The sequence below is a fragment of the Manacus vitellinus genome, unplaced genomic scaffold (assembly GCF_001715985.3).
Source record: "Manacus vitellinus isolate BGI_N305 unplaced genomic scaffold, ASM171598v3 scaffold_12_pilon, whole genome shotgun sequence".
In the NCBI taxonomy this organism is placed as follows: Eukaryota; Metazoa; Chordata; class Aves; order Passeriformes; family Pipridae; genus Manacus; species Manacus vitellinus.
Window position 1 is genome coordinate 17,711,696 of NW_021938949.1, and position 26,129 is coordinate 17,737,824.

Sequence of the window (26,129 nt, forward strand, 5' to 3'; positions counted from 1 at the left end):
CCCAGCCTGGTGCCTGCTGTCCCGGGAGGACACAGCTGGCCCTCCTGACTGCCAGGGCACTGTTGGCTCATATTCAACTTGCCATTGACCAGGACCCCCAAGTCCCTTTCTGTGGCAGCTCCTGAGCAAAGGGGGAAGGGCCCAGCACCTTCACACAGTTCCTTCCACAGCAGCCCCACATGACACCCCTGAGCTGCTGTCAGCACTGGCCTCAAACCCAGGCAGCCAAACCCCTGCAGGGGGTGGTGCTCATGGCCCTGACACTTTTCCAGCTTTGGAATTCATCTAACAGGGAACAACTAGTATTTTGCTTGTATTAAGCTCTTTTATTATGGGGACAAAGTGGGTGTTTTCAGCAGGGCTTCACCTTGGTTGTCTATTTATTGCTTTATCATGATATGGCAGAACAAGATAACGTCGTTTGAAAGCTATTAGGAACCATCTTGTAACCAGTCCCTTATAAACACTGTTTTATCTGCCTTGCACAGCCAAACTGTTTGGGAAATGAGTGTGTTGACTCATTCTGAGGCATCTCATTTTTCTTGGCATACACAATCACTTTGGCCAACCTTGTATTAGTAATTATATTACCATAATCCTCATCTCCTTGCAGCTCAGCCTTACAACTGGCTTACAAAACAAAAACATACAGGCACAACCAAGTCATTCTGCCTTAACAAATAGATTATGTGAATACTTTCCTTTCCAGCTTGTAAACACAGACTCTATAACCTTTCTGTCCAAATCAATAGGTTCTTTATGTTAATACAGCATTGACTCAGCTTACTGATGTCAGGTAGAATTCTCAACCACAAGATTTTCTACTTGAATTCCCACAGAATTAACACTCTACTATGGTCAAAATCTTCCTGCCCTTTTTATGGCCTTGTTCTCTCTTTGATGACTCTTTGTGGGAAAATCTGTGACAAAATCTGTTTTTACCACCAAGAGTGGTGCTGAAGTTCTGTAAGTTTAGTAACTAGGAAAGTAAGGATTGATTTCCCAAACTTGTAGAAGTATTTTTAGTTCAATTGGTGGCCCTGTAAGTTATTTTTATTGAGGAGGTGCCTTGATCTGCACAGTTGTCAGTAAAATGCTTTTGATTCTTTACCTGCCTTACTAAAATAGGTGCCTCTATTGCTGTTCTATGGGTGCAGTAGTGCTGACATCAACATTGGAAATTGCCCTTTTCTTGCATCTTTGGGTTGTTCAAGGACATTGTGGATCTCAGGATCCCAAACCAGCAGTTTACCAGCTGGACCACAGCACTTGGGCATCTCAGCAGCTCACATGACTGCACTTAGGTGATGTCCTAAGCAATATTTAAAAATATACCCTTTTTATTGCTGAGTGGAAAATGCATAAAGGAAAAGGACTGTAAGAAACTGAAATTAATGTCTCAGTATAAAGAATGTACAAAGGGCTGATGAACCAGTTATGAAGGAATAGGTTTTATGCCACTGCTGTATAGAAATGCCAGTTCATCCCCCAAAATGTGTTGCAATACACAGATTTAGAGAGGGTGAGGAAATCTATTAAATCCCATTAGTGCTGTAATGGGTTTGTGACACAGTAGTTGAATTTTTCTATATCTGTATTACTCCAAAACTGATCCTGGTTGTATAAATCACCTGTGACCAGATGTTTTCATTGACACTGAACCAAAGCTACGTTTGCACAAGTGTGAAAGTAATTAAAACAGCATTTAGCAGGTACTGTTACTTTAATATAGATTATAAAAAGCTGTTCATTGTAAATATCGCCAAATATTTCCTACACTAAATGATCAGGCATCAGAGCTGAGTTTGGGTTGTGCTTGGCTCCCGGTTTTCTCCCTCCTGGCCTGTCAGCAGAGTTGTGGCCACAGTGCTGTGCCCAACAGCCAGCAGATGGCCCCTGAATTCCTCCTTTTCCTTACAGCAAGGTACTTAATGAGTTCCTGAAACAAGATTAAAATCTCTTGTACTTAATGAACCTGCTGCCTCGACTCGAGAAATGCTTAAAAATAAACTAAGGCAATTAGAGATGGAGTTAAAGTTAGCACGCAGAGACAGGAGGCCAAGGTTCCTGTTTGTGCCACTAGTCCAGCACAGAGGATTCGGAATAAGGTGGAAGTTCCCAAGAAAATGTTTTTCCAGCATGTCAGCTGGCACAGAGCCTGTGTCTCTGGCCTCCTCTTCATCTACCCACTTGGTGCCAGGGAAAGGAGAGGGGGTAGGATTTCCTGGCACAGAGCTTCATCCTTCTCTGGGTGGATGTGGCTGGTCCTGGTGTCTTTGGCTGCACAGGCCAGAGGGTTGAGGCCTCGGCGTGGCTCGGGATGGCACGGATCTAGCCTAAGGATTTGCCTTAATGAGCAAAGCAGAGGATCTAGGCCTTACATGTCTGTGTTATAAACAACTCCCTCTGCACAGGCAGAGCTTGCTCTCCATGTTCCCCGAGTCAGGACTGTTATGGAATGTGTGCTGGGCACTCTTAGGGCAGGCTGTACTTAACATCCTGGTGTGCTTTACATCACTAGTTCTGCTCACACAGCCAGAGCAGGTCAAAGTGCCATACAGAAATGCTGCTTTGCTAACCTGGTGACTGCTTTAATAGGTTTTTCAGCCAAATTTTTGTATAAATGCCCAGAATCAGGAAACTCTCCTGTCCTGAATGCAGCAGGAGCACTCAGAAGCCATGGAGAACCTTGCATGTGAACTGCTGCCTGAAGTCCCAGTCTGGTGGTTCACAGGGGCTCCTACTTTTGGGCACTGCACTTTCCAGCTGTGGAACCAATTGAACAGTCAGGTCTTTACAAAGCAGTGAGTGCTTCCAGTGCTGTTTCTCTGATTGGAGTTGGAAGATGCCTCAGGATAATGGGGAATGTTTAATCCTTTATATTTCTCGGCATATCTTGGAAATGATTAAAATTAGTTTAGGCTTATTCTTCAATATACTTATGCATGATCTTGACAGATGGGAACATTGGTTGCTGTTGCTTAAGGGAAAGGTTAATATAAGTATAAAGAATTTAGTTTCCAGGATTACATGCATGAACTTGCTGCCAGTAGAGGTCCTGAATACTCCTCCTTTCACATTAGGAGGATGTTCAGATTAAACTTGAAGAGAAGACAATAATGTAAAACATCCATGGGCTAAATTCTAATCCTGATTTAGAAGTAGGCAGGAGAATGCAAAACCATTTCTGTGCTTTTTGTCTTACCAGGTCTTGCTCTTTGACAGGCCCTGTGTTTGTTGGCAGAAGGAGTAGCTGCCCTGAGTTTGCAATGTGTATGAACAAGTGCCAGTCACTGTAATTATACAGAGAAATACTTTCTGCCATGAATCTCTCTCTTGGAATCAAAATAGAATTCACAACTCCTGGCCTTACCTCAGGGCTGTGATCATTGATGCTATTTGTAGATGAAAGGAGGCTGATTCTGCCCCTCTGTTTCTCAAAGGGTATGTACAGACTTGCCTGACACACCACACTGCTGTTAAAGAACCTGTATAATTTGAACTGGATTCCTGCTTTTCCTCATGCCTTCTTGTTTAGCATTGACTTAAGATGGGCTCGTGTTCCAAATCTTAGCACACTGGGGGGTAAGCTTGGTCACAACTTGTAAACACATTATTACCCAAATACTCATTACAGAGCATTATTCTCAGTGGCAGGGAATGGAATTCAGGGCTTTATCTGAGGTTATGAAGTGGAAGAATCATGCAGTTACTTTTCTTTTGCAAACACTGAGCTCAGTCCAGCTCTTGTGCCAACCTGCAGTTCCCACAGGCTTCAGGGGACACTGTAAGCACTTAGCACTTCTCAGGATCACAAACCCTAAATTCACAGGTCTGAGGGGTTACCTGAAGGGTATTTTGTAGCTGGAGGGAAGCTCACAGAGCCTGGGACAAACTGGACACAGTCCATTTAAACTGGAAGCTGACAGGCTGAAAAACAAGGCACTTTAGCTCTGCTGTCACTTCCTGATAAAGCAGCTGAGCATAATTTCCTTCCCCACACCCCTGATTTTCCTTTATTTCTGTGGGTATTTCCATAGATTATCAGGGGAAATACATGAAAAGATAAATAAATGGGAAGACTGCCAAAAAATGAGGCATTACCCAAGTTGGTAAGTATATGTTGAGTCATAGAACCAATCACAGAATGGTTTGGGTTGGAGAGGACCTTAGAGATCACCTCATTCCAACCCTCTGCCATGGGCAGGGAACAGGGAATCTCCTGGAGTACCAAACCAGAGCCATTTCAGTTGGATTTCAAGCCAGCTTGGAGCATGTGCCAAATCCCAGCCTAGATTTCGGATGGCTGAGGACCAATTCCATGCTCTGTCACAGCATTTCTGAGTGACCACGGACAATTCCCTTCTCTGCTAGAAATTGTGGCATATTTTATTTGGGAGGCAGTTTGGAATCATTTGAAGAACAACACTGTGGAAGATGCAGACAAGATATTGCTGTTTGGGTTTTAGAGGCCGTGACACTGTTTCAGGAGTGTAAAGAAGGAGAACAGATATGACTTTTGAAAGTTTGTTGATAATCTTACGCTCCTCCTCTTCAGTGTACTTTACAGGCTTTTGATAATTAATCCAGCTGGACAAGGGACTAGGAGAAGGGAATATTATCCTCACTTTGCAGTTCCACAGAGAAATACTTCATGCCAGAGCTGAGCACAAGACTGGGAATCAGGATCTTGTGCTCACATGAAATGTGCAAGTAATTAAACGTCCTTTACTCATTTCAGCTGCTTCTCATTAACCAGGAGTATAAACTCATTAGAGGAGGAACTTTTTGTTACATGTGCTCAGAACACTGGCACAATGAGGCTGTGAATTCTTCTGAGCCTCTCCAAGTATTGCTGGAGTGTAAACACCAATCATGGAAAAGGCACTTCTCATTTTTAATGATTGTGTCTCAGAAAGCAAACAGTGTTCAGTGCTACTTTGATTTAAATTTTAGTGCAGTTTTCAGGCCTTTGTTTACCTGAGTTGAGCCTTTGTCAGGAAATCTTTACACTTCTAAAAAATAAAGAAGAAATTGTATGTAAAAAAAAAAAAAAGGCTGTTTGTTACCAGTTATTTGAGGGGTTTTTAGCTGAATTTAAACTTGTTGAGTTTCAGCCAAAAATACTCTGTGTCTGTGTGATCCTGATCCATAGTATAGGCCATGGAAGAGGGTTTATCCATATGTTTGAGAGCACAGATGAGTTGTTAACTCCAGGGAAGCAGCTCAGAATTCCCTTGTGTGGCACAGTGGAATTCACATCTCCTTGTTGCCTTTGGTTGTGCTGAGAGGGTTTACAGAGAGGATGAAGGGGGATTTTTGTTGCAGTGTTGTGGTGGCAATAAAACTACTTCAGGGTTGCCCATGCTCAGCTGGCAGCAACACCAAAGGTGTGCCCAGTGGATTCTGCTGTCCTTGGTTCCTGTGGCAGGCAGGGCTCAGCTCCTTCCATGTCTCACTGCACTCCTGAGTTCAGGAATCTCTGGTGACAAGCAAGTGTTTCTCTTTGTCACTTGCCCTCTTTGTGCTCCAGCAGAGACACTCTCTGGCTTAGCACACTCCTGCTGCCAGAGATGGAGAAGTGGCTTCTTCTGAACCAGGAGAAGTTTTATTCTTCATGCCCAAGACTAAGAATAATTGCCCAGAACAAAAAGATAACTTTCAGCCAAGAAATTTTCTCTTATTATTATATTTTTAACTTCAACTCACATGATCTGTAATGCCCTGAATTGAAAACTAGAGAGATCAGAGCAAATAATGCTCCATTACACAGCTCTTTGAATTCCTGCAATCCTACTTGGGCAGAGTTATCTGCTTTGGAGGATCAGAACTCCTCCATTTGAGCAATCTGAGGCACAGTTCACATCAGAAATTTCCATAACATCTTGCCAATGTGGTGTTTTTCAGATCCACGACCTCAGCATGTCTGATACTCAGAAAGCCAGTGGTGCTATAGAGAGCAAATTCAGTACAAAAATGCATTTACAGAAAGACTATTCAGACCATTAACATCAATTCTACTCTCTTCTTTGTCATTAAAAGTTACCTTCCTAATTAGTGTGTTCTGCCAGTTGCATGCAGGAAATGCAGATACTCTGCTGTTCTTACCCATTGCTTCCACTTTGCAATGATAAAGCAGTTCTTTGATTGGTTTCAGGGTTTATTCCATGCTTTAATGTGGAATTTCAAATAATCTAACAGATGGCATTGTCATCATTTCTCCTTCCCCACAGAATGAAAATGAACAAACACTTGACATTTCCAATATGTCTTCATCTAATGCGAGAATTTTTAGAAGCCATGGAAGAGCGATATCTGCTTTGCCTTAGGTGGCCAGAATTGTTCAATGTGTCCTAAAAATCCTGCAGGAAAAATAGGTATATAAGAACAGAATCAACATGGTTGTGTCATATTACCAGCTCTGCCCATAACAAAGCAGGAACATGCAATGGCAAAGCTGCTGCAGCTGGAGAATGAGTGTGGAATGTTCATTAGAGAAATTAGCTCGAGCTGCTACAGTGCTTAGAAATCAGCTCACATTTACAAACCTCCAGCAGATGCATCCTTTGGCAAAAGATCCTGCAGGCAGTGATTTGCCATTCATCAAGGATTGCCTCTTAAATTTGGGATCCAGGCGAGGGTGCAGATGACACAGAAGGATAAATTTAGAGATGGCTGAAAACAATTATTTTGATTAAGTCTCCAGCCAATGAGAGTAAGAGTCTTCCTATTCCTCCCCTTCCCCCTTACTCACCCCCCTCTGATGAAGGAGGAGGAGACTGTGTGAGTATAACTTATCTCCCTTTTCCATGTGGTGGATGTTTGGATGTAGGTCTTTCTGCTGCAGACTCTGCTCAATGTAGTAGGGAGTGTATTTTGTGGGATATGATGCCTGGCTTCTGTGTTAGCATCACTTAGTGTTGGAAGAGGAGCTGGAAGGGGAATGGGCAAGTTTTCTTTACCTGAAAAGGAGAGACTATGCCAGTTAAAATAAAAAAAATGGGGCTTCTTCTTGACCTCTCCTGCCACTGAGGCAAGCCCTCAGACTGGGTGAGTTGGTTCTTGTGGGAAATCTTTGTGAAGTTGTCACCAAGCTCCCCTGGCTCCTGAGCTGCTCCTTGGTCATTCCAGCCTCTCACAGCTTTGATAATATTTTCCCTTCTTAGGAGCTCTTTGTCCAAAGGCAATGCCCGTTATTCTTTTTAAAAAAAAAAATCAACAAAGGCATCATTTAACCAATTTGAGCTATTTTATTAGAAACAAAATGATGTTTGTCTGGCTGGAAAACTTGTGTCCATTAAGTTTTGGCTTGCTGTGATTGTAGATCTCTGGGTTTTGTTTTAAAAATAATAATAATAATATGGAGATAAAATGCCACTTTAAAAAAATTATTGTCTGTACAGGGGTCTTCACATTTTGGGTTTTTTGGAATAGTAGTTTCCTTTGGGGTTATTGCAGACTGGTTGGGGTCAGAAGGGACCTTAAAGCTCATCTCATTCTACCCCCTGCCACGGGCAGGGACACCTTCCTCTAGCCCAGGTTGCTCCAAGCCTTGTCCAGCCTGGCCTTGGACACTTCCAGGGATGGGGCAGCCACAGCTTCCCAGAGAAATCCATTCCAGGGCCTCACCACCCTCAATTTCTTCCTAATACTCAATCTCCTCCTGACCTCCTTCAGCCTGAGGCCATTGTGCCTCTATGTGTGTAAGTTCAATGCCACTGTAGCTGAAGGCTGAAGTGTGTGGTTACCCTTAAGTTATCTTGCAATTCCTTTTTCATCATTTCCACGTGGATTTGAAGAGGTTCCTCCTCCCCTGCTTGGTGTAGTTACTGCTCCTACTTGCACTGTTATAGCAGGGTGGGAAAAAAAAAAAGCCAGAGCTGAGAGTGGTTGGAAAACTGAGCTGAAGAGCTGCAACTTTTAACACCATAAACTATAATTGCAAAATAAAATAGCAAGTGTGTGGAAAAAGGAAATTTTATCTTATTTACTCTCTGGTAATTGTTGGCCCTTCACTACAGTCAGCTGCCTGTCTCTGATTGACAGCACAATTCCAGCCAGAAAAGCCAAAAATATCCCAGCATTTGAGTAATTTTAATCTTTTTATAGCCTAATACTGTCACAAATAAAAACCAGTGGAACAAGTAGGCAAATGAAACTCTCTTCATAGGTAAACTGGGTAAATTGGGCAGTGCTGTGGGAAGATAAACCCAGAAAGCACTGAATCTTACTTCAGCAATTTGTGCCCAGAATTAAACAGGATTAGTTCCTTTTTTTTGTTCATTAGACTTAATATTTCTGGTATTGGTTGAGTTCTACACCTAGATTCTTGTTGGGGTGAGGAGACTGGCAGAGGAAGGAGAGAGAAGGACCAACCTTGCTCAATACCTCACTCAGAAGGAACCTCAATAACTAAATTTCTTACCTGATCTTTGTCAGAAAACCTATTGAGCCCTCCCTTGCTGCTGAGCTAAGCAAATTTGGAATAATTGGAAATTTCCTGCTGGAAAATTAGTAGTAGACAGTGTTTTTAGCATTAGCTCTTGAGTTACCTCCTCTTATTTATCCCCACACCCTTGAGAGATGAAAAAAGAATCAATTCTCCAATATAGAGTAGAAAAGGACATCTTTTCTTGATGATCTCCAGGTTCCTCTTCCTCAGAGGGAGTGGGGTGAAAGCCTTGAGGAATTCTGCTGGCTCCCCAGGAATAGTAGCATTAATAATGTTATTCTGCAGCATCAGACACTTTGGTGTTTTTCCTTTATTACTAATTGCAGTTTTTATTTGGTACTTGTAGGCAGTGCTGAGCCTGTGGCAGATGTTTTGGCAGCAAAACACTGGGTGACACAGTAGATCTGCTTGGGGATTTTTATTAGTTTTTTGGGTTTTGAACTATTTTAAGCAGCTGTCTGATTTGAGGACCAACACACAAGTCAAGCTCCATTAACTTGTGAAGTGGATTAGTCATTATACACCTTTGTGGACGTTTTAATTCAGAATTAAAGTGGCTTTAATTGGATTTAGCTTACTTTGCTTTCAAAGTAAATTCAGGTAAATCAAATTAAGGCTAATTCAGTGTAAAGGAGTGGGCAGACATCCTCATTATGGGCTGCAGGAAGCAACTGAAAACATGAGACCAGGCTGGATGGAGCCTGGAGCAACCTGGTCTAGGGGAAGTTGTCCCTGCCCATGGCAGGGGGTGGAATGAGATGAGCTTTAAGGACCCTTCCAACCCAAACCATTCTATGATTTTATAATCATAAATGTTGAGGAGCAGTACTCTTCAGTGGACTGGAGAATCTTTGTGATTTTAGAGACTGGCTTCTTAATTTACCAAAGAAATGTCAGGGGCAACAAATTGAACATAGACAGGAAGAACAAGCTGTAGCTGCTGCGTCTTTGAAAGGACAAAAAACTGTAAGTCTACAATTCAAACTTGAAGTTGGTTCTTGAACAGATCTCTTAGAGGAGTGGGAATTTGCATCCTAAATAACCAAGTATCAATACTAAAGTGAAAAAAGAAGGTGAGTTCACTTAAATGGGACATCATCTATGAAATGAGGAATGGTAGGTGAAGCAGAAAATCATGAGTTTTCACACTATCAGGCTTATTTTATCCCTTATTTTTCAGGGATAAAAAACAAAAAAAGAAAAGCCAAAACACTGAATCTTAAAGAATACAGAATAAATTCAATCACACTTTTCCAGCTGTGACCACGGAACCTTCCATTCACCAAGCAGTGTGTTACTGAATGAAGAGCCAGGTGACAGCTGTCCAAGAAAAACCAAAGTGCTCAAGGAGGTGTCACTGATAGAATGACCTGGCTTTTGTGGCTCTTTGATAAATGCTCTTTGGGTATTAATTGCCTCTCCTGTGATGGCAGCAAATGTAATTAATTCTCGATGATGAAACAGTTCCAGTAATCCAAATTACTTCCATTTTAATACTTTTTTTTTTTTTTGACAGGAAGCCTCTTATTTGCCAGCTATTGACACATTGCCTGGCCCACAGAGTGTGAAGAATGAGGTGCTGCTGCTGACCATTAGGCTGACAAGCTGTGGCCAAGTGGCCACAGATCAGTGTGATGGGCAGGTGCCTGACAAGGTGCTGGGAGCAGCCAACATCTACCAGGCCCTCGTGACGTGGCTGCTCTCTCTGGTGAGTACATGCAGTGCCAGGGCACAAAAGGTTCTGAGTGATGAAGGCTGTGCTTTGACCTCCAGTGAATGTATAATCACTCTTGAAATCTCCTCTCTTTACAACAGCTACAAAACAGTGGCTGAACAACGGGGAAATTATGTTCTAATTCACCTTAGAGTCAGTAAATAGAAGTCTCTCTGAAGTCAGTGGGAGTTGCATTGTGTCTGTAGTTCATGAAGAAGTAAAAAATTGTTGGGCCAGACTCACAGTTGTTAAAAGCGGCTGCTGGAAGTGTTTGACTTTTGTCCTTGGCAAAAGAAGCTGATGGATACAGGTGCCTGCTTCTAACCACTTATTCTAGATAAGAATAGATCCTTTCTGGTAGTCGAGAGGGCTGTAAACAAGTGGGGGACTACTTCATCTTAATTGTCCTTTGGTTCGTGTGGTTTTCTCCTCTAAAAAGCCACCTCTTCCTCTCTCCTTCCTCATCCAACCCCTAGGAAAACAGGCAATGTGTATTTTCCCTCCCCACCCTGCATTCTGGCCTTGTTCTTTTCCCTGGGATACCAACACTGATCCATGCAGTCAAGGTGGATTTCACCCTGAGCAGCCAGCCTGCACCAGGCTTTTAAATCACTTAAACTCCACTTAAACAGAATTAATTGTTAATGATGTTCATGCTTCCATTAAAACATTGCTAACATTCTTTAGTGTTAGTTCAGTGCTAATGAAAATCACCACTGGAACAGCCCCAGAGCCTGGATCTTCTATTCAGAGACTGGTTAGCTCATGACCAGCTGCAGTGTGAGCTTGCTTCCCCTGTGTTATTCCCCTTAAAAAAACCAGAACTCTGAGGTGTAGTAGCTCTCTCCAAGCCTCAAAGGATAACTCAGCTTCCAGGGCTCAGTGTCACTCTGCTGAGTGTCAGGTCACATGTTGAGATGGACTTTGTGCCAAAGACAAATGGGGGTAAAATCCATCAATTTATTGCACACAGATTCTCAAACAGCTGTTGCATAGTAATGGAAAATTCTGTATTTCTTTCATTGGAAGAATTGAAAATGTTGGGGCTTTTTTAGACCAAATTCTCATCTGGTAATCTATGTAATTCCACTGATTCCCTGGCTTGTGTAAATCAGCATATCTTTATTGATTTCATTGGAGATGTGCTGGTTGGTGCCAGTTGAGAGCATCCTCCAGGTGAAAACATTCCCCAGTGGCAGAGCTGCTGCAGAATTTCCCATGTGAAACCAGTGCTCAGAGCACTCAAGGGCTGGGTACTGGTGTTCTGAGTGATCCAGCTGACCTGGAAAATCCACCCAGGTACTGTGTTGAGAACATATTTCTAAAGGCCTTTATCTCACTGTAAATAGTTTGGGCTTATATGTGCAGTAAATAGCAGAGCTGATAATCCATCTACAGACTGTGGTGGTGGTATAAAGTGTGAGAACAACACTTATCCACCAGAACCCTGGGAAGGAATTCCAGTCCTGTAGCTCAAACTTGCCTGTCTCTTCATCCAGAGTGTGTTCTGGTTCAGGCATCTCTGCCTCACAGGGCTACTCTTCTCTTCTCCTGGCTTTGCTGATTCCCTGTGCCTGGCTTTCCCATGGCTTTCTGCCCTCTTTCACCTGTTTTGCAGGTGCTCCAGTGCCTCCATACTCTGTTTCAGGTGTCACTCCTGTCTTTTTTCTAACCTGTAATAAAATTTTTCGTGTATTCTGCATATTGAAGTGTATCATGTTTCTTCTGACTTTGAGCAGCATGAAGAGCCAAGGAGTGGTCTCTCCTACTGGAACCCTGTCTCTGTGGTATTTACAATAATCAGTTATCTCCAGGGTTCATCTTGGGATTGGCAGAAGTCACTTCTTAGCCTGTTTTGTTTAAATCAGATGTGTGTAGTGGAAAATAAGATGTTTGCCTCCCACACACGTGTGCACAAAAAAATCCATCAAAAACAACTCACCTCAGTCAAACTGAAAGGGGATTCAGTGGATGGGGATTGATGGGGTTTGGGCTATTAGTGAACACCAATGGGGAAAAGAAAGGCTTATTAGGGAAGCCTCCATTAGCTACTTGGAATTATAGCATCATGTTGCATTGATTTTTGAACTGGGACTGATCTCCTTATCGTTGATGAAGGCACTCATGGTGCTGCTCTGACAGGAATGTTCCGAGCAGCATTGATAGGGACTCTCTTCTCACTCCTTGCTGGACTGGGGAAATAATGTGCATTTTTGCTGTCACATAGTGAAAAACGCATATGTTATTTAATTTGGTCTTTATTGATTTTTCTACTGGCTAAACCACAGCTAATCTACTAATCAAGCTAGAGTGCTCCCTGGATTGTTGTATGTTGGGGGGCTCTACTCAAAAGCAACAGAAAAAGATAAAGGGTTTTTTTTTCAGTCCATCTAAAAGTCAAATTCTGTTCCAATGGATTTACAGGTGCCTCCTTTGAAAAGGAACAATGGCCCCAGAGCTCCGTTTGAGGTGGTGGGGCTGCAGCAGGCCTGGAGGGAGGAAGGCTTGGCCCTCTGTGCTGGTCTGATCCCAGCAGATGAGTCTTCAGCCCAGAGCTGCCCCAGGACCCACGAGGCACAAGTGAGTAGCAGCATTTCCACCTGCTGGTTGTGCACAGCAGCCATAGCAGGTACCAGTGTTCTTGACTAAGCACCAGCCCTGCATGTGCCAGTTTGAGCTCAAATTTCAGCAAGGCAGGAGAGAGCAGCATAAGTGCTGCTCTAAATTGGAGTGGGGGACCAGCCCAGTACTGTGGGAACTGAAACATTGCTTACAGCTAATTGCCAACCCAAGCTGTCCTCAGTGCTGCTGAATTTAGTTTTCGTGCAGACAAGAAACCAGCTCTCTATGGCACAATTTTTTTCTCTATTGCTCATTAGCTGTAATCTCACACTGCAGAAATTTAACTGGCTTCAGAGGAGACACATCTTTGGGACATATAATGGTTTTTCCTCTTGTACTTTAACCATCTGAAGAGTGTGGCATAGGAGAGGGAATACTGTCTTGCTGTTTGGCTCCCAGGAATTAGGGCCTGGAAGCACGACCTGAGACTCTGTTCCCTCAAGTCTGGAAGACAACAGGGCCTGTACTGTGCAATAAAACACCAAGCTGGAAGGTCTTGCACACAAGCACATGCAGGTGGCACATGGAATATAGGGCATGATATGAATCTGTGTCCTGAGCACAGGAGAGCTACATAACAGCAGCTGTGGGCTGTGGTTTGTTGGTTCTGTCTTTTCATGGAGCTGATACAATACAGGTTAGAATTCTGAGCATCTTGGTCCTATTTCTTTTTTGGAGACAGTTTTTTAGGTGTTGTTGCTACTCTTGCCTGGTATAAATACCTATCCTACCTATGGAGTGTAGCTGACTCTTACTGGAAAGTGTACCCAGGTATATCTGGGGAGCAACAATCTGTGTGTACCCCAGATCTCCTGAGAACCACTTGCTTGAACAACTGTCCTATCATTGAGTATCCTTTGAGGTGCTGCCCTGTGCTCTGCTGAGGCTGCTGAGTTCCTCTCAAGGGGCTCAAAGCAATACTTGTGGCTTTAGTGAGCCAACAGTGGAATTTCTGCTCTATTTTTGCCTGTTACACCCCAGTCACGTTAACAGATATACCCCCAGGTATCTGGATTATACCTGCTGGACACACTGTGTGAAGTTTAAATGGAATAGAAGATGTAAACAAGTTTTAAAAGCTCAATTAACTTCCCATACTCAGCTGCAGCAAGAGTTCTTCCCTTGCCTGTGAGCAGCAAAGGTTGAATTTCCCATGATGTATCATAAAGCCTGGAGTTTGACAGCTGTGGCTCCAGTACTTCTGCAAGTAAATGATTGATGCTGGCACCAAAATGTCATGAATAAAACAACTGCCAAAAAAACCCCAAAACAATAAGCATTAGTGTTTGGACAGAAGTGCCCACGGGCAGAGGCTGATGAGAGCAGGCAGTCTGCTGGACTGGACAAAGGTTTAATGCTGATTTCAGTCTCAGGCAACTGAATTCAAGATGTTTCCTCTATGGAGCAAAGCAAATGGAGGAACAGAGACTGACCTGCCTCCTGCCTGCTTGCCTGGTTGCTCCCTGCTGGTTTCAGGTGAGGGGTTGGGCAAAGCAGCAAAATTATTGAGCACTGTGTACGTTCAAAATAGGAGCAGTGATACACAATTGAATGAACTTTTGGACTCAGGCTGCTCTGAGCATTTGGTTGGAGCTGGGGAGGGTTGAATCACAAGTTAGTGGAACAAGCTGTACAGTTCCTCCAGTCCATGTCATACAATCGTGGTATGTTTAGGTTGGAAGGGGTCTTTTCGAGGCCATCTCATTCCACCCCCTGCCATGGGCAGGGACACCTTCCACTAGCCCAGGTTGCTCCAGGCCCTGTCCAACCTGGCCTTGGACACTTCCCATGATGGGGCAGCCACAGCTTCTCTGGGCAACCTGTGCCAGGGCCTCACCACCCTCATCATAAAAAACTCCCAGAATCACAGAATGTGTGAGTTGGAAGGGACCCACAAGGATCATTGAGTCCAACCCTTATCCCTGCACAGAACCAAATGTTCCTTGAGCTCTGTCAGCCCTGGTCAACCATCAACCCAACCTCCCTTTGGGGGAAGAACCCCTTTCTAATATCCAGCCTAAACCTCCCCTGACACAACTTCAGGCCATTCCCTTGGGTCCTGTCAGTGGTCACCTCAGCTGTGCCCTGCAGGTATTGGGACAGTTCCCCCAAGCAGGGCTGTGGGTGTAACTCAGTTTCCTCTTGTTAGAGGCTCTACCTTTGTGGTTCCACTGACTTTTGTTAATTTTGCTTTCCTGAGGCATTTGTAAAGCTGCTACTTTCCCCAACAGAGATCTAAGCTGGTAGGAACAACACAAGTCCAAATGTCAGCCACAGCAGAGACAAGAAAAATAACAGCAAGTGGTCCTGTCTTTCTGTTCCTTCCCTTGGGCAGCTTCAGCTACAGTTGGAGAGAAATGGGGTGGATTTTGTTCCTTACACTTAAGTCCTCAGTCTCTCACTGTACTGTTAATGTGGAGGGATTTAATGGTTGAATAACAAAATTCTGTTGGGGCACTTACTGGCTCTTGTTCCAGTTGTCTCCTATGGGCACAAAGAGAACCACTCATGAGGGCTTACCTTCAGACTATGACTGGCTTTCCAGGTGCTTTTGTTGCATCTGTTTGCTATAGGAATGTAGGCAAATGAGACATACCTAGTATATGTAAATGTCTAATATTATGACAAATTGATATTTTAATGTTTCTAACATGGAGAGGCCAGAGTCCATTTTCAACCCCCAAAAGGGGACTCTGAGCCATCAACTTCTCATTTACTGTTATCTGTGTATCTTCTATTATTTATCACATTTTATTTCCCCATCCACAGTTATAAAAGGAAGTGTAATAGTGGTCTCTCCAGGCAAAAGCTCCTGTTCTCAGCAGATCAATAAGCCTTTTGGCTTATTCAACTAGGATGACATCTATTCCTATATCCAGTAGTTCTGTTTCCTCCCATTTTTGTTGGTTTTTTGGGTTTTAGTTTGGGGTATTTTTATTCTGTCCTTCCCCAAACAGCTAATAAAAATGAGGCAGATTTGAACATCCCTGCATGGTTTTGGTTTCTTATTATCAGAACAAATGCTTAAATACAGACCTCTTGTAATCCCTGCTTGCTGATAGACAAGCTGCAGTTCCAAGCATGTCTGATGGGAATTAGATTTGTAAAGCCTCTGCTTTCTAAGAATCTTCCAGGCATTCCCAATTAGGCACGCTGGCACTGTGCAGAGCTCTGTGGCTCCTGTCTGTCACCTCATCTTTTGGTGGCTCAGAACAGCTCACAGTCATTAGATTTGGGGCTTTTCTGCAGACCTTTCTTCCTTGGGCTCCACTTTCTGTGTGCAGTAATCATAGACTCATAAAATATTCTGAGCTGGAAGGGACCCACAAGGACCATGAGTCCAACTCCTGGCCCTGCACAGGACCATCCCCAAGAGTCACACCCTGTGCCTGAGAATGTAGTCCAAGTGCTCCTTGAGCTCTGGCAGCCTTGGGGCTGTGCCCACTGCCCTGGGGAGCCTGTTCAGTGCCCCACCACCCTCTGGGGGAAGAACCTTTTCCTAATGTCCAGCCTAACCCTCCCCTGACACAACTCCAGAGTCCTGTCGCAGGGAGCAGAGATTGGAGCTGTCCCTCCACTGCCCCTCTTGAGGAAGCTGCAGACCCTGATGGGGTCTCCTCCAGCTGAGCAGGCCAAGTGCCCTCAGCCACTCCTCAGACCCTTCCCTATCCTTGTGTCCCTCCTTTGGACACTCTCCCATAGCTTTAGATCCTTCTGATATTGTGGCCCCCAGCACTCGAGGTGAGGTTGCCCCAGCTCAGAGAAGGATGGAACCATCACTTCCTTTCAATAGCTGGTGGAAAGAAGATGCTTTGCATAATTGTTGTCTGTTTATTTCTAATTAGGTCTCATTGAGGTCATCAGTTTTGTTCTCTGAAAGTTCTGCTAATTAAGAACCAACCTGAAGAACAATGAGGCTTAGAGGGGAGGTTAAATGATGGAAAACTGTAATTTAGCAGTGGGGTATTCAATGCCAGTGTATTAATATTAGTCTCAGTCTTAAAAAAAATCATAGAATGGTTTGGATTGGAAGAGACCTTAAAGCTCATCTTGTTTCACCCCCTGCCATCATCAGGGACACCTTCCACTTGACCAGGTTGCTCCAAACCCTATCCAACCTGGCCTTGGGCCAGGTATGGGATGTTAATATATTCATTCATATCCCTATGAAACCCTTTGAAAATAAATGTTTCATTGTACTGGGCTGTTTTATGGTCCTGTTTATGGCATTTTCTCCCTCTGTAAGTGTGGTGTAATCTGCCTTGGAGTAGTATTTGTGAGCTGATGGATGTCATGAGCAGGGTGTGATGGTTTGGGAGGCTGTGGGGTGTTATGTTAGGGATTTGGTTTGCAGAATCTGAAGTGTAGCTGTGTGGAACTGGAGTCTGGGATGGCTGCAGACAAAGAAGGAGCTGTTCCAGGTGCAAGGTACAGAGAGAGAGCTCCTAAGGCAACCACCAACTGATTTTTAACCATTGACTCTTTGCAGAACACAGAAGATCTACGAGGACCATCTGTGTTTTACCAGAAGATTTCTGCATTTCTTGCCTCTACATGGCTTCCAGATGTTATTTGGTGGAGGGCAGAACTGGCCAGTTGCTTCCAAAACCAGCCGTGTCCACTTCTTCATGATATTCCCTCTGTCCTGCTCAGTAACGTTGTTGCTGTTAACCCCGACCCTCAGGTACTGAACAGAAAAGCTTGGAATTCTGGTAATTGCTTTCTCAGGTCCAGAAAAACTTGTTGTTTCAGTGTCAACAGATATTTTTGTTTACTTTAGCAAAGTATTTAAGCAGACTTTGAAAACAAATGCTTCTAATATCAGAATATTTTATGATTCTGTGATTTTAGTATCTGTAGATTTGCAGGGAAGTGTGTGAGTTTACAAGGATGGAGCACACCTCAAAATCAAGTGCTTCCAATCTCTTACCTGCCTGGAGTTGTCTGCAAGAATACTCTCTGCTGTATATAAGTAGAATAATAATTAACTTTTCACCTCTTTCAGCTTAGCAAGTGCTCTGTAAGAAATATTCAAGTGTATGAAATGTTACAAGGATTCATTATACTTAGAGGGGGATTTTATTCCTTAAGGGCATCCAAGCTTGCTTTTAGGCCTTTACAAACTTTCCTACCTTAGTGTAAATATTTAGAGTGGGTTTTCAAAGCCAATTTAATATGGCCTGATTTCTGTATCTTTTGAGGGAATGTTCTACTTGTTTCTTCCCCATGACTTCACCACAGTCCTGGTCTTTTCCCAACATTTCTAAATCGACAAAACTCTTGAGACACAATTCCAGGGAATGGCAAAACCTGCAATTCTAGTTACACAGTGAAGTTTTTAGTTTTGAAAATAACGTGGCAGGAGAACCTTTCTGCAATTTCAACCAGATTTGAGGATTACTGTGACTCTGTGAGAATCAATGTAAAGCTTAGGGGCTTAACAGTGCACTTAGCAATTTGCCTAAAGGTTTATCCCACTTTCTGTGGAGGAAAAGGAGGCTTAGTGTTGTTGATTTGCAGTCACTGTGGCTTTCAAGCAGAAGCAAGTGCCATAAAGCAGCCTGACAGACTCGTAAAAGATAAATCTACAGTAGCTTTTAAGGCATAAACCAGGGCATCATTTAAAACAGTCAGGGCTTTTATGCAAATCCCTTATTAGGGGAATTATAAGTCATTAGGAGTTGAACAGCAAGATAGCAGACACTTTCTGGGGGTGGATCTTTGCCTTGATGCCACAGAAAACCTGAAGCCAATTTAAAAGCCACATTCACTTCTCAAGCTCAAGTCCTCTGTGCCACCCAGGTTCCCAGGCCTGAGTTAGGCTGAGACCACTGCATGTTCTGGCTTTTTCATGGAATCACAGGATGGGCTGGCTTGGAAGGAACCTTACAGCTCATCTTGTTCCACCCCTTGCCATGGGCAGGGACACCTTCCACTAGCCCACCTTGCTCCATGCCCTGTCCAACCTGGGCTTAAACACTTCCAAGGGCAGCCACGTTTTTTATAGCTGTTGAAGCAGAAAAGTTGATTTTCAAAGCAGGGCTCAATGAGCCACACTCACAGCAGGCAGCAGCTACCACTGATGTGTGCCCTGAAGCTTTACAAAGTGGTACCAACTGAGAATGTTCCCAAGTGTCATTAAAATACAACCAAAAAGTGCTGCATAGAAAATTCAATATCATATTCTTTTAACTTCATTGGTTTGAAGGTTTGGTGCAAAGCCAGTGATCCATGCTTTGCTTTTTATATATTTATGTTTGTTTTGAGGCAGTGTATGCAAAATAAGCAGACCAAAGAACCTGCTCCCATGTGGAGAAGCATTCAGTAAGTACCTCCTTTTGCTCCAGGTAGATTAAAGACAGAAATCGTGCCAGGCTGATGGAACAATGCAGTCATTAAACCCCAGGTTAGGTTAGGAGTGACAACATCCCTGTGGAAGTTATTAATGCAAGGTCCCTTGTCAGCAAAAAGAGGATTCCTTCATATTAGCATAAAATAAAAGTACTTTCTGCTGTTAAGCCTTAGGATGCATCAACCTTAGGGATACAGGCAATATATGTAGTGTTGAAGCTGCTTTTCCTCTGCCTGTTTGTTCCATACTGAAATTCTCTTCCTCTCCCTCAGCTGTTCCCTACACTGGGATATTTGCTCACCATCTTTTGGTCTCCTTCCAGAGCATCTCCTTGAACTCCCAACCTGTGTGGGTGCCTGCCAGGACAGAGCAGTGAGGGCATGGCAGTGCTGTATGGGTCAGTGAGGTTTTTAGGGATGGAGGTTCCCCCTTTTTCCTCAAGTGATGAGATTTTTTACTTTTAGTTCCAGAAAATCCATTTTCTTGCACCTCCAGGTGATCAGTTCCCTACATGCTGCTCCTTTAGTAGATTCCCTTCTTTGACATGAGGGTTGTGTGTTCTCTTTTAAGACAATAGTAATGATTAAGGGCAGGTCTACAGAAAGTTCCCTCCTTGCTTTTCACTTAAGCAAAGCTCCCCTTTTTTAATTTTTTTTTTCTGGCTAAGCATAGCTAAGAATTCCAGGACTGGGTCCAGGGAGCTGATACTGTCACTCAGTCCTGCCAAAACCATCAGCCAGCACAGACTGACCAAACAGGAAGGCTGATGGATGGGAGGAGGCTGGCAGAAAGTAGAGCAGTTCTTTCCTGTGGTATTTCAGACTTTTGGGTTTCCCCTGCTGGAGTTGACATTAACTGTGTTAGCAGAGGAGCCTCACAAACACAAGCTTTGAAAGTTGCAAGTTTTATTTCAAATACTGAAAGAACCATGTAGTCAAGAAGAGCTGTACACTGCTGATGAAATCCAAATCCCCGTGGATGCCATGGAAAAGCAGAGCCTGGATGCAACACTTGTTGCACTTAAAGGACCTGATTTAGAGATGTGGTTGCCTGAGCTCTGTGTGCAGCCTCTGAAGAGGGAGTGGGAAGCAATTCCAGAAGATCCTTCAGGTCTGTGAATCTGTTTTTCAGCGTGAGCTTTAGAGTTTGAGTGCTGTGACATTATTTCATTGGCAGGCAGCACAGCCTTGGTGCCTTCAGCATCTTCCACTGTCTTTTACTATAACTTCATTTGACTTCCATGCTAAGGGAGTCACGCTCAGGGAACTGTTACTTACTACTACCTCAGCTTTTCACCCAACTCTCTTCAGGCTGTGGCTGTGGGGACATTGCCTTTCACACATCCCAAACTCTAATAACTGGGATATGCTCTGGTTCAGTGTCTGGGGGGGGCAATTATGCTGGTTTAATTTGGGGTTATTGCCCCATGTGTTCTCTGTTTGTCCTTTCCTGCTGTGAGAAGCAGCTCTGAACAGCACCTAAGCTGGGCCAAGCCACGTTTTGTTTTCCAGCCCGAGCTTCCTGGAGTGTAGCACAGTTTGCCCAGCTCTGAGACCTGATCCACAGATTGCTGTGAGCTCTGTTTTACTGTTGGATCAGGGCTGTGCTCTCCTCCTCCAAGGCTTGAAAGAGCTGATTGCTGTGCAGCTGAACTGGGCATTAGGGAGGGATAAAACATCCAGAACAGCTCTTCCACATCTGCTTCCCAACCCAGACCAGCAGGATGAGGCCTGCAGCATGACAGGAGTCCAGCAGCTTGGCTGTTTGAAATCCAGGCTAAAGGTGGAAAGCACGAGTTTCAAAAGGACAGGTTTATCCTGCCCTTTGCTTTCCAAATCTTGCTCATGTCTTGACTTTATCTGAGTTGGTGCAAAGGGTCTGATCTTGTATGTCTGGCACCCTGAGTTTGCTGTGCAGCCTGATAAAGTATCAACAGCTTTGGTAAGAGCACATCATGTGACTGATGATTCCACGTGGATATGACTTGTCTGTGGGTGAAACATTTGTCCTGGGACCTCACCTCTGTGCATTTTTAGAAAATCATCTATAGCTGCAGCACACAATAGCTGCATGGCTGTGCCCTCAGGAGGCAGAAGGGAGAAGGTGACATCCTGGCCCCAGCTGAGTCCTGCTGGAGTCTGTCATTGATTTTCCTGGAGCCAGGAGTTCAGGCAGTCATTGGTATTTGTAAGTAAAAAACCCCTAACCTTTAGAAGCAGGAAGGACTACAGTGATGTCTACCAGAGCTGGCACAAAGATGAAGGCATAGCTTGGGGAGGAATAAACCGTTACAGTTTTTCATTCTTCCTAAAATTTGATAGCTCACATTTAAATAGGGCCCATTGCTCATTATTCCAGAAAGGAGCAGCTTTAAAGAGCTCTTGAGCTAAATGTGCTTTGCCATTAGTGCTGTGCATGATGGGCACAAAGGCTGGGAGTTACTGTCTCACTCTCTCTTCTGTGTTAAAAGATATCCCTTTCCCTGTCCAGAAGGGGAACAATGGGAGGTGAGATCCACTGCAAACTGCCTGAAATACAGTCATGTCTTCCTTGATTAGCCACCTTTATTCCAGCCTTTTTTCTGCCTGGGATCTTCCTATGGTGCCTCCACATTTCCTATAGAATCTTTTCTTTCCTATAGCATCCTTTCACTTATTAGTCAAATAAAAAAAATTATTAATATTAATTAAATATATCCTCTTTCATGAGTTCATTCAAATGAGAACCTAAAAGGCAAGAATTGTCTCCTGCAAATTGCAAGCTGAAAAAAGCTTCCAGAAATAGGAAAAAACATGGGAATTTCCCATACATTATTCAGATGAATGACTGGTTCAGAATATGGAGAAGAATTATGTCAAGGAGATCCTGTGCTAAATTCTGTAAATACTGAATTCCTTAGCCATCTGAAGAGAGTGTGCACAGTGGGAGGGAAGATGTGCAGGGAACATTGTGTTAATCTGGATCCCCCTAGGAATATTATGTTAATTTATTGGGATTCATGGCAGTGGGGAGAGGAGAGACTTTGAGAGCCACGCTGCCTAAATCAGGGGCATGATTTGGTGAATCACATCAGACACGAGCTGTGCTGCAGTGAGAGAAGCTGCCTTTGTCGCCCCGATGTGCTCAGTGGGGCTGGAAGGGAGAAGTTCTGGGATTTCCAGTGGCTCTGGAGGTGCTGGGAGATGCAGTATCTTCCTCAGAGGGGTTTGCTGCTGCCTCGCAGCGATAACAACTGAGCACATCCTTGCCTTGGGAAGGACCTTGCGTGTGAGGAGAGGAGATTGTGGAGTACATGGGGATTCTTTCTGCAGTTTCTCTTTTCCTGCTGTGGCTGGGAAGCAACCTGGAAGACTCATTGCGACTTTAAAGAACCTCTTAGATCATCTGACAGCAAAAGCTATTTCTTTGTTGTCAGAGATGGGAACAGAAACACTGGAAGCACAAAGAAGAGATCATGGGTTTGGTTATATTTCTGGATGACAGTTAAATATTTATGGGTTTGCTGCACGCAGCTCCAGCCTTCTCTGAAATGTGCTTATTCTTGTTTCTGCTCAGGATTTTACAACACATTTTTGTTCTGCTGCGAATTTCCTTCCCATAACTATCTGGCTTCATCTGGGTAATATTGCCTGAAACAAAGCAGTAGCTCAGGGTTTCTTCTAAATGCTTTTTGAAAAACTGGTTAGTGTTCAATGTTAGTTATGGTCCAAACTGGTCTTTTTCAGTGTTGTAAGGTAGCAGATATTGGAATTTGGCACTCAAATCAAAAAAGAACAAAGATTATTGACAAAAAGGAATAATACAAATGGGATATTATGGATGTGCCTTCCCTTCCTGCTCTTCCTGATTGTGGCAGTTTGGATGGAGAGGATTTCAGTGCTGTAAGAAGCCCTGCAGACACAGCATGGCAATGGTCATGGTTCTGTGAGTCTGGGGTTTGAAACCTGTCATAGCATAGGTCAGAGTATCCCTGGGGCTGTGCAGCTGCCATTGGCTGATGTAGGGAACTTTCCTCCCTGGGATAATGCCTTTCCCATGAGATGTGAGGTTGTTACAGTGCTGAGTCTGCAGAGCCTCACTGGAGAGGGATTTTCAGGTAGTTATCCTCTTCTTTTCTTGTGGGGGAATCTCCTCTCCTCCCACCAGGAGACAGGTCCACTCAGAGGTGATGGATCCGCTGGCCTGGGAGAGGCTTCCTCAGATGCTGTGTTGGCACAGAAGTTTTACAACTGGTGTGATGTTGTTGGAGGTGAGAGGAATGAGCCCTGAGGTGAAACCAATACAATTCTCACACCTACACTCTTGTGGAACATTAAAAGTAGCACTAAAGTATCATAGGTAGTGTGGAATTTGCCAGTTATTTCAGTGACTGTAAGGTCCTGCAACTGCCTGTGGAAGGTTGCTCTGTGTTATGTGTTAAACAGGGCTCATCTCAGTATTATAATGACTGACTTCATGTAATTCTCTCCTACATGCACAGGGAAAGTGACTTTCTCCCTGATTTTCCTGCTCATGGATAGAAAGGCTATGCCAGGAGTTTGCCACTGGTGCATTTTAGCCAGATTGGACAAAGCAGGGCCCTCATACCACAGCCATCTGTCTGTTCCTAACTCATGAGGAGAAGGACTTTCTAGGAGAACTAAGACTTTTCAAACTTCATTTTCTGCTGCTTTGTGAACTCACATTCGGGTTGGTTGTTAGAAAACAGAATCTGACTGATCTCAGGAACAATTTCCCACAGGTGTGAATTCCCAGGTGTGGCCAGATCCCTGCTCTGGCAGGGAGGAGGGCTGGCCTGGAATCACCCTCATCCACAGCTTACACCGTGGTCCTTCCTGAAGGGCAGATTTTACCTTGGATTTCCCCACGTGTCCTGACTGGGGCTGGATGATTACCTGGAAGGTTTCTATGGAAATAGGGGCTGGTGTTGGTTTGACTACATTTGTCTCTTCTCTTCCTTCTTCTTGAAAGTTCAGAGATGTGAGGTTTGTTCAAGGAATAACTTGAATAAATAGAAGACTGGGGTCTTGCTGCATTCCTCTTTGGTGCATTGGGAATACTGTACCAGTGCTGCACGTGGGAGCTGACATCTTACACTGGAAACAGAGGTGATCTTCTGTCTCCTTGAATGCCCTTTCCCTCTGATGATCTTTTCCACAGCAACCAAGTGTAATTGCACCAGTGGAAGCAGGAGAGCAATGAATTGCAGGACAGAATGGACAAAGCCACTGAGAGATGCCAAAGCTCTGAGTTTGGGGTAGTTGATTTGATTGAAAAGCATGAAAAGTGAAATCCCCGGTTCCGCTTTTAGGCAAATATCTCATGAGGTGCAGGAAATAGAGGAAAGAGACAACATAAAAGGTTACTGAAGTGGAAAGGCAGTTGTCAGAGGGGTTTTAATATTCCGATTAATTTGATTTTCTGGTTGTTATTTTTATAACATTTGTAGAATGCTGTGAAGTGCCTGTCGTAGGCCAAGCAGCACACACAGGATCTCTCAGGTGATTACACAATTAATCAGCATTATATGTACCTCAGAATGCACAATGGATGCTTCTCCATGCACTGATAGCCCATTTTCTCTCCATAATAAAAGTCCTGATGAGACCATGTTGAAAACTAATTTCTTTTTCTGCTTTTTGGAAAGGTCAGTCCACATGAGATGAGGACAAATTAATGACTGCTGTAAATCAGAGTAGAGTCTTTAAAAGTGAAACCTCACCTGAGCCTGTGTCTCAAAAGTGACAATTTTTTTTCATTCTTGGAATGAATCCTGCCCGCTGTGAACTCTGCCTAAATGCATCTGTGTTTCTGGAATCTTCAATATCAATTCTTCCCAAGCCAGAACTTGACAAACATGACTTTCAAAAGTTCTTTGTCCCTGGACTGTGGCCTTGCTTACTGAGCATCCAGTCACAGCACATTCTCATGAGTGACACATCCTTACACTTGCACTTGTACAACTTGCTTGCTTGGCTGCCCAGAAAATGTATGAGAAACAAAATAAGGTGCTGAGCTGGGAAATGCTGCACTGTGACCTAAATGGCAGCTTTTTGCCTCTCCCTGAGTATGTGACACAGTAAGTCTCACAGATATGTGTCACTTGTGGTGACATGAGCGCAGGAGAAATGTCCTATTTTGGTTACAGGCATGTAAAAGTTCATGAAATTTCTTCCCTACCCTTCCATTTGATTAGTTAATTAGAGCATTGCTTTCACAAAGCCCTTTTCTGCTGAGTGCTCAGCACAGTCGAGAATTGAGGGCTCTGCTCAGATCCGTCTGCTATGGATGGAACTCCTGGTGATACCTGTGGGTGTTCTGTGTGCTGGGGAGTCTCTGGATTGGACACTGGGAATGCTCAGGCTCCCAGGAAGTGGTTGCAGATTCATATTCTTGGGATATCACTTAATTGGAGCAAGAGGAATGGTTGTAAGAAAGCAAATGACATGTTAACAACATTGGACTAATGAGTTTAACCCACCCATGTGCATCCTTGGGTGGTCTCTAGCCATAAAATACTCTGTTTTTCCAAGCCCTTTATTTTGAGAGACCAAGATAACATGCAAGTGAGAAGTGTCCTTTGTGTGTTTCAGGCAGCAGAGAAGGTGTTTGTGGTGCCAAATGGATTTTACTGGCAGACAGTTGAAAGTGGTGACAAATACTTCCCTGACAGCAGTGCCATGGAGGCCTGCAGAGATACAGACACTGAGGTAAAGAACAGCAAGCACACCACTCCTTCCTGGCTTGTGGGATGATGTGGAACACTGAGAGACAATTAGGTGACCTGGAATATTTCAGTCTTGAGGTTTGGTATAAATACTGATCTTGAAGTATTTTTCACTCAGACCTAAATGTACCAGCCAAGTGTTTCATGTCATCAGTATTGATGTGCTGATTGCTCTGAGCCACAGGAGATTTAACTTTGAAATCTGTGGGTTGAAGAAATTGCTACCAACCAGGTGCAAATCAGTAACAGTAGACAAAATTTT

General features: G+C 43.8%; 1 protein-coding gene across 1 annotated transcript in view; it reads left to right on the forward strand.

The window, feature by feature from the left end:
* Positions 1–26,129, forward strand: part of CUNH16orf71 (chromosome unknown C16orf71 homolog) — a 63,095-nt gene that overhangs the window by 19,616 nt on the left and 17,350 nt on the right. Inside the window, exons 11-14 of the mRNA XM_018067683.2 lie at positions 9,969–10,160; positions 12,591–12,746; positions 17,278–17,472; positions 25,734–25,850. Coding sequence (XP_017923172.2) covers positions 9,969–10,160; positions 12,591–12,746; positions 17,278–17,472; positions 25,734–25,850 — 660 coding nt within the window. The remainder of the gene's footprint in view (positions 1–9,968; positions 10,161–12,590; positions 12,747–17,277; positions 17,473–25,733; positions 25,851–26,129) is intronic.